The sequence below is a fragment of the Alosa sapidissima genome, chromosome 2, assembly GCF_018492685.1.
Source record: "Alosa sapidissima isolate fAloSap1 chromosome 2, fAloSap1.pri, whole genome shotgun sequence".
Taxonomy (NCBI): Eukaryota; Metazoa; Chordata; class Actinopteri; order Clupeiformes; family Clupeidae; genus Alosa; species Alosa sapidissima.
Window position 1 is genome coordinate 2,020,037 of NC_055958.1, and position 12,500 is coordinate 2,032,536.

General features: G+C 45.1%; 1 protein-coding gene across 1 annotated transcript in view; it reads left to right on the top strand.

Moving 5' to 3' along the window:
• Positions 1 to 12,500, top strand: part of LOC121694348 (melanoregulin-like) — a 17,392-nt gene that overhangs the window by 618 nt on the left and 4,274 nt on the right. Inside the window, exon 2 of the mRNA XM_042074486.1 lies at positions 79 to 319. Within this exon, the coding sequence (XP_041930420.1) occupies positions 79 to 319 (241 nt within the window). The remainder of the gene's footprint in view (positions 1 to 78; positions 320 to 12,500) is intronic.

The window sequence follows — 12,500 nt, forward strand, 5'->3', positions numbered from 1 at the left end:
TGTCTTGTGAGTGAATGACCCTAAGCAAACTTATTAGGCTAAATCCTTCCTATACATATTTTCTTATTTGCCTAGCAGTCATGAATCTTTTAACTACCAAGAACTTCCAGCACCGAGCCTGAATGGGGACTCCCGGGTCAGTGTGTCCAGCGGCACCATAGACCTGTCCCAGGAGTTCCTGCCGGCGCCAGGGGCGGACTCGAACAGACCCCTGTGGAGCACCCCCAGGAACTCCACCCCCAGTAACACTGAACCGGAGTCCGATGGAGAACTCCAGGCCTTCATCAAGATGAGGAACCAGTCAGATAAGGCCTCAGAGGTATGATACTGTAAGCACCACACAAGCTACTGTAATGTTCTACTCTTAATAGCCTCTGTCAGTCACTGTTCTATATCACCACATGATCCATGATTCTATTCTATGGTGTTCTATTCTATTCTACTCTGTAGTGCAACATTACACACATTAATCACAAGGATGGTCAGGAAGTGGGAAGTTCTCAAGAGCAATGGAGGATGTGTGTGTGAGTGCCATGGAGGATGTGTGTGTGTGTGTGTGAGTGCAGTGGAGGATGTGTGTGTGTGTGAGTGCAATGGAGGATGTGTGTCTGTGTGTGAGTGCAGTGGAGGATGTGTGTGTGTCTGTGTGTGAGTGCCATGGAGGATGTGTGTGTCTGTGTGTGTGAGTGCAATGGAGGATGTGTGTGTCTGTGTGTGAGTGCAGTGGAGGATGTGTGTGTCTGTGTGTGAGTGCCATGGAGGATGTGTGTGTGTGTGTGAGTGCAATGGAGGATGTGTGTGTCTGTGTGAGTGCCATGGAGGATGTGTGTGTGTGAGTGCCATGGAGGATGTGTGTGTGTGTGTGTGAGTGCCATGGAGGATGTGTGTGTTACATCCTGGCTCAGAACGTAACAAAAACCAAGGAGGACACGGACACGAAATTGCCAAAATAATTAAAGAATTTACTTCAACAGAAGGAAAACTATATACAACCGCCACAATGTATGGGTTAGTCAGTAGATCAGTAGTGTTAAGCAGTGTCGGCATGCAATGTTAGAATAATGCAGAATGAATGTATGAAAAGAAATCAAATACAAGACAACTCATAACGAAAGGCAAACGGCAGACGTGCGTCTGGAGTCACCAGCCATTAGCAGCACGCGCGCCATATTGTCAAAGTCCGGCCTTTTTAAAGGCAGCAAATCAGGTGCGGCCTTAACAGGCGCCAAAGCCACGCCTACAGGCGCTCGCAGGAGCAACAGCAGCGCTCAGAGTCGTCACACGCCCCCCCTCAAAAGAAAACGAAGAGCCTCATGGGATCGTAGTTTTCGAAGCAAGGCCAAGCGCTCATCTCCTCTCAGCAACTCTCCATTTCCCTGTCCACCCAGCAACCATAGCACCTAGGAGCACCTTAAGGAGGGAGAAGAAAAAAAAACATGCACCACATAATTAAGCACGGGACAGTGCATCTGCCACAACATTATCGGAGCCCTTGATGTGTCTAATGTCTAAACAATAAGATTGTAGAAATAGAGACCAACGAACTAAGCGCTGATTTGGACATTTCAAAGAATTCAAAAAAGTCAAAGGGTTATGGTCAGTGAAGATGGTCAACGCTACACCAGAATTAATATACACAGCGAAATGTTGTAAAGCCCAAATCAAAGCTAAAGCTTCCTTTTCTACAACTGAATAATGCAGCTGATATGAACAGAATTTCTTTGAAAAGAAACAAATGGGATGAAAGACTCCCTGATCATCAGTTTGGATTAGCACAGCGCCAGCCCCGACGTTACTGGCATCAACCTGTAACGAAAAAGGTTTATCAAACCGCGGAGCGGCCAAAACAGGAGCAGAACAGAGAACAGACTTAACATTTTCAAACGCCCTCTGACAATTTAATGTCCACACATACTTCTCCCCATCCCTTAAAAGAGAGGTCAAAGGGGCCATAACAGTCGAGAAGTTTTGGCAGAAACACCGATAAAACCCCACTAACCCCAAAAATCGGCGCAAATCTTTTTTTGTAGCGGGAGGCGGATACTGCTGAATAGCCACAATTTTTGCATGAATTGGACGCACTTCGCCGTTTCCAACAATTTTTCCGAGGTACGTTACCGTGGCCCTGGCAAAGTCACACTTTGCCAGATTCACCGTAAGCTGCGCCTCGGTCAAGCGATCGAACACTGACTTGAGCTTCTGCAAGTGCGAAGCCCAAGTATCACTACAAAGGACCAGATCGTCAAGATATACAGCACATCCATCTAAACCAGATATTACGCGATTCATAAGTCTCTGAAAACTTGCTGGTGCGTTACGTAACCCGAAACTCATTACTGTATAAGAATACAGCCCAAATGGTGTAATAAAAGACGAGATGTCCCGTGCTCTAGCTGTAAGCGGCACTTGCCAATAACCTTTTAAAAGGTCCAATTTAGTTACAAATTTAGCTGGTCCCACTTCGTCAATGCAGTCTTCAATTCGGGGTATCGGGAAACTATCACTTTTAGTGACACTGTTCACCTTACGAAAATCTGTGCAGAACCGAACCGTTTTGTCCGGTTTGTCAACGAGAATGCATGGAGAGGCCCATTCAGACGAAGAAGGCACAGCGATATTATTTTCAAGCATATACTGAATCTCAGCTTCCATCAGCTTTCGTTTATCTGGAGACACACGATAAAAACGTTGTTTAATCGGCACAGAGTCACCTACATCAATATCGTGTTCACTCCATGTTGTTCGGGATGGGGTGTCACCAAACAGAACGGGATATTTACTAATGAGCTGGATCAATTCGGCCCGCTGAGACGGCGGCAAATATGCAAACAAGTTATCCAGCTGGGCCAAACATTCCGAATTTGTCAACCGCCCCCTTAAAATTCCATCACTTGGTGAAACAAGCTCACCGTCAATTTCGTTACCTGGGCCACAATCAAGCACTGGGGCAGAAGCTAAAACAGGTTTAACGCAAACCGAATCATAGTAAGGCTTCATCATATTAACATGGAACAGAGTGGACTTCTTCCTACGAGACGGAGTAGAAACCAAGTAATTTTCATCAGACACTTTTCGTAAGACAGTGTATGGACCATTAAACGTTGACTCAAAAGGTGAACCAACTAATGGGCGAAGCACAAGAACACGATCACCCTCTTCAAATTAACGAAGCTCAACTGTGCGGTCATATAAGCGCTTCATTTTTCGCTGCACGCACTCTAAATTTTGCTTCGCAATTTCACGCACTCGAGACAGTCGATCCTTGAAGCTATTCACATAAGCCTCAATACTTTTAGGCGGTTCAGTTTTATTTCCAACCTCACTCAATACGGACAAAATTCCCTTAACTTTATGTCCGAAAACTAAGTCATTCGGGCTAAAGCCCGTACTCTCTTGGACAACCTCGCGAGCTGCCAGCATAAGCCACGGTAGAGCTTCTTCCCAGTCCGCATCTAATTGAACACTGTAAGCGCGCAAGAGCGACTTCATAGTTTGATGAAAGCGCTCAAGAGAGCCCTGAGACTGAGCATGATAAGCTGTCGACGTGAGATGCTTAATATGCAATTGCTTCAAAACCTCGGTAAAAACACGAGAAGTGAAATTTGAGCCTTTGTCACTCTGCACAAATCTAGGAATTCCAAAAATGGACACAAACTGAGACAGGGCTTTAAGTACAGATTTAGTCGAAATAGTGCGCAACGGATATGCAAAGGGGTAACGAGTATTCAAGCACATGATGGAAAATATGTAACTGCTACCACTTTTCGATCGAGGAAGAGGACCTACGCAATCGATAACAAGGTGCTCAAATGGTTCTCCAATAGCAGGAATCGGATGCAATGGAACCGGCTTAAGCTTTTGATTAGGTTTACTCGTTATTTGACATGTGTGACAAGTTTTGATGTAAGCAGACACATCCCTTTTAACCCGAGGCCAAAAGAAATGTCTGAGGATACGGTCATAGGTCTTCCGCACACCACCATGACCACACTGATCATGAGCCACCTGCAAAATTGAGTTACGATGTTTAGTCGGGACCACCACCTGGATTATAGCTTCTCCCACAAACTTATCCCACTGTGGCACCCATTTACGAAACAAAACTCCGTTATCAGTGAAATATCCACGGGCTGCCCTCAGTGCATCTGTAGAAGAAAGTGCATTAGCCATCAAATCAGCCAGCAACGGATCCTTAGACTGATCATGACCCAACTCCTTAGCTGCCAAAGGAAAAGGCAAAGAGGACAAATCAGGCACACACAACACAGACTTTGAACTCTCCTTCTGATCATCAGCATTAGATGCGCACTGATCAGAATGAGACATAGATCGGGTAACCACACAAACTGCATTTGAAGACTCTTGTTCACTAGCACAATTACTCTGGGGAACATAAACGATAGGTGAAGGCGTGCCAGCCCAAACCCTTTTTCCCGCGATGGCATTTCCCAGGATCACATGAACTCCATCCACAGGCAGAGCTGGACGAACGCCCAAAACCACTTCTCCCTGCACAAAATCGGACTGAATGTTAAGTTTGTGCAGAGGAACAGATACAGTGCTCATCCCAATGCCACGAATAAGAACATTGTCTCCAGTGTAAGATTGTTCAGAAAAAGGCAACACAGACTGCAAAATAAAAGAATCAACTGCTCCCGTGTCACGCAGGATTCTCACTGGAACATCATGACCCGACAAAGAAACAAGGCCATTTGTAATGAAAGGCAGATAAGACATTAGACAATCTGCAGCCAAATCATTAGGTATCATGTCAGGAGTCTTTACTGCAGGCCTAAGAGTCAACGATGATGCTAAAACAGTCGGTCTAGCATGCGCTTGATTATACTGTTTTTGTTTACTGTTAAGTACAGGACAATCAACCTTCCAATGCCCAATTTCACGACAGTAATTACAGAGCAGGTCTGTCTCGCGTTTTCGTGATGGCATGGGAGACTTAGGCAAAACTCTATAAGCTCCCTGCCCTGTATTCTGCACACCACTAAAGTTACGAAAACTGTTTTTATGAATCAAAACAAATTCATCGGCCAGTGCAGCGGCCTCCTCTGGCGTTTTAACCTTATGCTCAGAGATGAACGTTGCAACGCGCTCCGAAACAGATGATTTAAACTGTTCTACAAGCATTAAATTAGTAAAATCATCCAGCGACTTAACATCACTTGCTGAACACCAGCGACTAAAATGCTTTCGCAAATCTCTAGCGAACTCCAAATGCGTCTGATCTGCTAGTTTTACACCTGCACGGAACCTCTGACGATATGCCTCTGGAACAAGTTCATAGGCCCGCAACACAACAGATTTCACTTTAGCGTAAGCCTTTGAATCATCGTCAGACAGAGAAGAATACCCCTCCTGGGCTTTACCTGTTAAGACACACTGTAAAAGCAAACACTTATCAACATCCGACCAATTTCTTCCATCTGCAACCCTTTCAAACAGGGAAAAGAAAGTGTCAGGATCCTGTTCATTAAACTTCGGCACCAATTTCAAATTTTGCCCGACATCCATGACACCTTCAGACTTTATCTTACCATCTTTTAACAGATTTAATTTTAGAAACTCCAAATCTAATTTGGCTTTTTCCAATTCAATCCGATTATTTTCCGAAATGTGCTTTATTTTCTCATGCTCGAGTTGCAACTGTAGCAATTCTCTCTTCTGCTGGAATGTCATTTCGCTATCAGTTATTTCTTCACCAACAACAGGTGCTGAACTAACAGGCTGACGCAGCGATGCATCAGACACAGGTGCTGAACTAACAGGCTCCTGCAGCAATGCAGCAGAAGCAGAGGCTGCACGAACAATGGGCTGCTTTTCCAAAATTCCCTTTTCAATTAACGCGGTTTTCAATGCATTTTTAATAGTCTCTTTCTGTTTACGTTCTGCATCTGAAATAGGAATCTTGAAGTGTCCAGCAATTTGCAACAACGTTTCTTTCTTGCAGCTTTCCAGAAACTCCCGACTAGGAGACTGAACAAATTTTTCAACATCCATATTAGCAATAAACAAACAAAGACGTGCACAATAAAACAAAATGATTCCCCCAGCTAACTAAACACCCAAGACCCTAATTACGCTCAACCCTAGTCTTCATGCGGTTACCAGCGAGGGGTATTTACGCACTAATTCCAGCGGAGCGCAGGCCGCGACTGGCAATCAGCAACGACCTACAACTCCGCGGAGGTGCTCCCGAGCAAAGCTACTACTCGCGTTCACCACAACACTACAAAAAGGAAAAAAAACGTTGTATCTCAAAGGAAACACAGCGCTTATGCCTAACAGGGAAAATTGAATTTGCGCACAGCTACTTACCAAACGCTCCACCGATGGACCACAAAGCTCTGCAGAAATACCGATGTCCTCCAACAAATATTACTCATTTACGAGCAATCGAACTAAGCACTTTTTGAAAACAATTACTTTTGCCTAATCGCAAGTAGACGAGCCCCCATCTTTGTTACATCCTGGCTCAGAACGTAACAAAAACCAAGGAGGACACGGACACGAAATTGCCAAAATAATTAAAGAATTTACTTCAACAGAAGGAAAACTATATACAACCGCCACAATGTATGGGTTAGTCAGTAGATCAGTAGTGTTAAGCAGTGTCGGCATGCAATGTTAGAATAATGCAGAATGAATGTATGAAAAGAAATCAAATACAAGACAACTCATAACGAAAGGCAAACGGCAGACGTGCGTCTGGAGTCACCAGCCATTAGCAGCACGCGCGCCATATTGTCAAAGTCCGGCCTTTTTAAAGGCAGCAAATCAGGTGCGGCCTTAACAGGCGACAAAGCCACGCCTACAGGCGCTCGCAGGAGCAACAGCAGCGCTCAGAGTCGTCACAGTGTGTGTGTGTGTGTGTGTGTGTCTGTGTGTGAGTGCCATGGAGGATGTGTGTGTGTGTGTGTGAGTGGGAGACAGGGGGTCCCTGCCTGAAGCCAGTGGTTTGTGACTTTCCCCCCTTTTTTAAACAACCAAACATGATATAACACCACTGATGATATAACACCACTGCACTTCAAGATCAATCCTATCCTGGGGCATATGACCTGACCTAAGACCCTAAGGCTGCGGTCCTTCAATGTGTGCAGCAAGCTCCTCAGGATGTTCTACCAGTCTGTTGTTGCCAGCGCCCTCTTCTATGCAGTGGTATGTTGGGGAGGAAGCACAAGGAAGATGGATGCTGGGCGACTTGACAGGCTGGTAAGGAAAGCTGGCTCTGTAGTGGGAGCTGAACTGGAGTGCATCACTTCAATATCTGACAAAAGGACCCTGAACAAACTGATCAACATCTTGGACAATGAATGTCATCTGCTCTACAGCACTATCAAAAACCAAAAGAGCTTGATCAGCTGGAGACTTCGCTCACTGCCATGAACAACTGAAAGGCTGAGGAAGTCATTTGTTCTCTTTAGAGAACATCTCCTCTCATAGCAACACTTACAACATGTCTTACTGATCCTAGCACTCACCAGCCGTCTTAAACTGACAAGTAACTGTTAAAAACAGCACTCACTGATGCACTTATTCTTACTGTACTCTAATGTTTTTAAATTGTCCTAAAATTGTTGAGAATTGCTCTAAAACTTAAACTGTTTACCATGTTGTTAGTCGCTTTGGCTAAAAATGCGTCAGCCAAATGTAATGTAATGTAATGTAATGTAGACTTCTCTGCTTAGTCTGTCTGCCTCTCCACCCTCTCCATGTCCATGTATTTTAAGTACTGACTGCCCACTACTGCTTACTACTGTTTTACTACTGTTTTACTATTGTACACAGCCTAATGTTTTCACTACTGCTACACTGTTTTTCATGCTATATTAGCACACATGATCAATGGCTGCGGTCAGGCTTCTGATACAATACTGAATGAATGAATGGCTATAACCCTAACCCTATACCTCAACCTGTTCTTACACTGAAATAGTTTTTTATTTTACCTTGTCTACATTATACTTTACTCTCCTATTTGTCTATATACTTGACTTATCGGCTGCCTTTGACACGGTTAATCACCGTATCCTTCTCTCTATACTCGCTGACATGGGAATCTCCGGTTCTGCTCTCTCCTGGTTTGAATCCTACCTCACAGGACGCTCGTTTAACGTATCATGGCTTGGTCAGCTATCCGCACCTCACCATCTCACCACAGGGGTCCCCCAGGGCTCAGTGCTGGGCCCCCTCCTCTTTGCTATCTACACCACCTCCTTGGGACAGATTATCCACTCGCATGGCTTCTCATACCACTGCTATGCAGACGACACACAGCTCTATCTGTCCTTTCCACCTGACGACCCCCTGGTTTCAGCACGGATCTCGGATTGCCTTTCAGACATAGCTACATGGATGAAGGCACACCACCTCCAGCTGAACCTCTCAAAGACTGAACTGCTGGTCATCCCAGCTAAACCTACCATACACCACGACATCAACATCAAATTTGACTCCCTGTCTGTTTCACCGACCAGGACTGCAAGAAATCTAGGAGTTGTTCTTGACAACCAACTAAACTTCTCGGATCATGTTGCCTCAGTCGCCCGGTCATGCCGTTTTGCACTCTACAACATACGGAAAATCAGGACTTACTTGACTCAAGATGCTACCCAACTTCTGGTTCAGGCAATAGTCATCTCACGACTCGACTACTGCAATGCCCTCCTGACAGGTCTCCCAGCCTGCGCAGTGAAACCACTTCAGATGATCCAGAACGCGGCGGCGCGCCTGGTCTACAACCAACCCAAAAGGGCACATGTTACCCCGCTGCTCATCCAGCTACACTGGCTACCTATGGCGGCCCGCATCAAATTCAAGTCTCTAACGCTTGCCTACAAAGTAGTCTCCGGTTCTGCTCCCACCTACTTGAATGCCCTCATACAGACTTACACTACCTCCAGACCGCTGCGCTCCTCTGACGAACGACGTCTAGCTCTACCACCGGTACGCTCAAGCCAATCCAAACTTTTCTCATCTGTTGTTCCTCGTTGGTGGAACACACTGCCAGTTCCTACAAGGGCAGGGACATCCTTTTCCACTTTCAAAAAACTCCTGAAGACCCAGCTCTTTAGAGAACATCTACTCTCATAGCAACACTTACAACAAGTCTTACTGATCCTAGCACTCACCAGCCGTTTTAAACTGACAAGTAAATGTTAAAAACAGCACTCACCGACGCACTTATTCTTACTGTACTCTAATGTTTTTTTTTTTTTTAAACTGTCCTAAAATTGTGAGAATTGTTCTAAAACTTACTGTTTACCATGTTGTTAGTCGCTTTGGTTAAAAAGCGTCAGCCAAATGTAATGTAATGTAATGTAATATATTATTTATGCTGGTCTCTAGACCTTACTCTTGCACTGTTGACTAATGTTGGACTACTTTTTGCACCTTCACCATGACACTCACTCTCTTGAGCACCTTGCCATGCACACATAACTAAGGACTATGGCTGGACTACTGTTTGCACCTTCACCATGACACTCACTCCCTTTAGCACCTCACCAGTCCTGGCCCTGTCACTACAAGCGTCTTATGCTTGATCACCCTCAAGCACACTGGACTTTCTTAATTTAACTTATATAGTGTATTTAGTTTTTAGTTTTGTTAGTTTTCTTATCTGTCTTATCTTCTACTGTCTTTATTGTACAGTGGAGTTCAGTTATATGTTTATACTTATACTTATGTTTACCATTTCTGCTGTAAGTGCATGTTGTGTGTAATGTCTGTATGCTACTGAGACCCTTGAATTTCCCCTTAAGGATCAATAAAGTATCTATCTATCTATCTATCTATCTATCTAAGAACCCTCTCCTGCCCCTTTACAAAATGCTTACACAAGTACACTTGTCTTTACCAGATGCTACTACTTTCATCTTGTTTTTGTATTTTCTGGGAAAAAACTCTGCTGTGGACTAACCCTCTCATAAAGTTGTGTGTGTGTGTGTGTGTGTGTTGTACGGACACACAATGGGCTCACATCTGTCCCCTCCCCTGAGTCCCTCTGTAACGTAATCATTTAATCAGCGCCACTGAATCTGCTCCCGTCGTCCAGTCTGAGGGGGCTCTGTTCCTGCCGCAGGTTTACGGGGCCGAGGAGAACAGCTGGCCCTCTGTGCCTCCCTGGACATCAAATTAGATCAAAATGCTAATAAAAGCCCCCCAAAAAGGGGACAGCGTACAGTACTACAGGTCAGGGTAGTAAGGTAGGTCAGATGGAGTTTTCTGATAAGACGAGTGTTCATCTGGTCATTGAGAAAAGCTGCTGTGTGATTCATTTTAGGATAATCTGGCTTTCTTTAGACTGTTTAATGCTCAAACTGCATGTGGAGGAGCTGACATTAATCTAACATCTCTGGCAGGTTGCAGAAGAGGCTCGTGTTTCCTCTTGTTAGAAGATAAGTCAGTTTCTCGCTCTCTCTCTCGGTCTCTCTGTCACTCTCTCTCTCTCTCTCTCCTCCATGTGTCATGAAGACTGCAGACTCATGTTTTGACGAGGGTAGACTATCCACACTTGTCTCCAAGGCAAGTCAAGTCTTTGCCCTCTCATAGATGATTCAACCCACGACCCAATCAGCAGAAAAAAGTAGAAACCCGCTTTGTTTTACCAACAATGGACACGTCAGTGCAATGGTTCATTTGTCTCATAGAGTCCTTGACATGTGGAGACATGAGTTCGCACAAGAGGTGGTGTGTTTCATTTAGCTAACAGATGGAATTAAAGGCATTTTGGCCAGCCACTCACTGGTTGTGAGTTTGAGGTGCTATTCACCACTGATCCCACATCAGTTAATGGTGCTGTTTTGCTGTGGTGTGCTTTAATGAGGTGTTTCTTAACTTATTTTTTGTGTTGTGTGGGTGGGAGATAGGGGGTCTCTGCCTGAAGGCAGTGTCTTGTGGAGACCTAAGGGCTTCTACATACTCGACGCACCCGACTGGTACCCTAACGTAGTTAGCGTTAGTCTTTTCACAACAGTGACATCTCTGTTCAGGAGAATTTTGCAACTAGTGTCGCGACCACCACGTGCGAGTATAAATGGTTACGGCGCTTCTGTGATGTCACATTGTCGCGCTACCGGTCGGGTGCGTCAAGTATGTGGGACGTTTTATAGTTGTACGGACACCCAACGGGGCACACATCTGTCCCCTCCGCTGAGTCCCTTTGTAATGTCTTGTGTTGTCTTGGTTGTATGTTGTATGCTATGCAAAGCTTGAGGTGAAGGTAGTATCAAACCACTGATCAATTCCTAAAACACGATGTCTGAATTGGGATGAGTAACTAAGTATAAGTATATACACTCTTTTGATTCCGTGAGGGAAATTTGGTCTCTGCATTTATCCCAATCCGTGAATTAGTGAAACACACTCTGCACACAGTGAACACACAGTGAGGTGAAGCACACACTAATCCCGACACAGTGAGCTGCCTGCAACAACAGCGGCGCTCGGGAAGCAGTGAGGGGTTAGGTGCCTTGCTCAAGGGCACTTCAGCCGTGCCTACTGGTCGGGGTTCGAACCGGTAACCCTCCGGTTACAAGTCTGAAGCGCTAACCAGTAGACCAGGGCTGCCCCTAACTGCAGACAACCTCACTCAGGATCCACTCCACACAGGATCCAGCCCAGTGTGGCGGTAAATAGTACATTTTGTCCACACAGACTGCATGGTTGCACAAAAACAAATGAACCATGCACAAACCATACACATCTTTATGCACACAGAAGCACTTTACTGTACTTTCCGGGAGGACTTCTTTATACACACAGAAGTACGTTACCGTACATGCCTGGAGGACAAGCTCTTCCATATAAACAAAGGGTCTATGTCTGATTCACCATCCACTTATTTCAACACACACACTGTGGCCTGTTATGTATGTGCAAGCATGGCTATGTTGTGTGTATGTGTGTGTATGTGTGTGTGTGTGTGTTTGCGTGTGTCTGTGTGTGCACATGTGTGTGTGCATTTGTGTGTGTGTGTGTGTGTGTGTGCGTGTATGTGTGTGTGTGTGTGTGTGTGTCAACTTCTTTCCTTCGTGATACTGTTGTCTCTGGCCGTGTTTACCCTGTGTGTCCTGGGGCTGGTCTGCGTCCAGTTAAACTGGCCCCTCACCACATGCTTCATTACACACTTATTACCTTGTTAACCCACATTTAGAGTAATGCACGCCTGGTCTAAAGATGTCTGACCAGACCCCATCAAGAGTCCCTCTCTCTCTCGCTCTCTCTCTCTCTCTCTATCTATATCTGTTTCTAAAGCAGCACTAAAGAAGATTTGCTCTCGGGGTCCCCCTACAGTTGAGAAGTACAATGATAAACAAACTAAATATGCGTCTTTTGCTACAAAGTATGAACAACTCCAATATAATATAGAGAGACACCGGCAGCAGTCTTTAGAAAGAGATCTCCCATTTTCTAGCTTTAATCACCATCAGAGGGCCGCTCAGACAATGGCAGAAGTGCTGTTCGTCATGTTATGCGGTTAT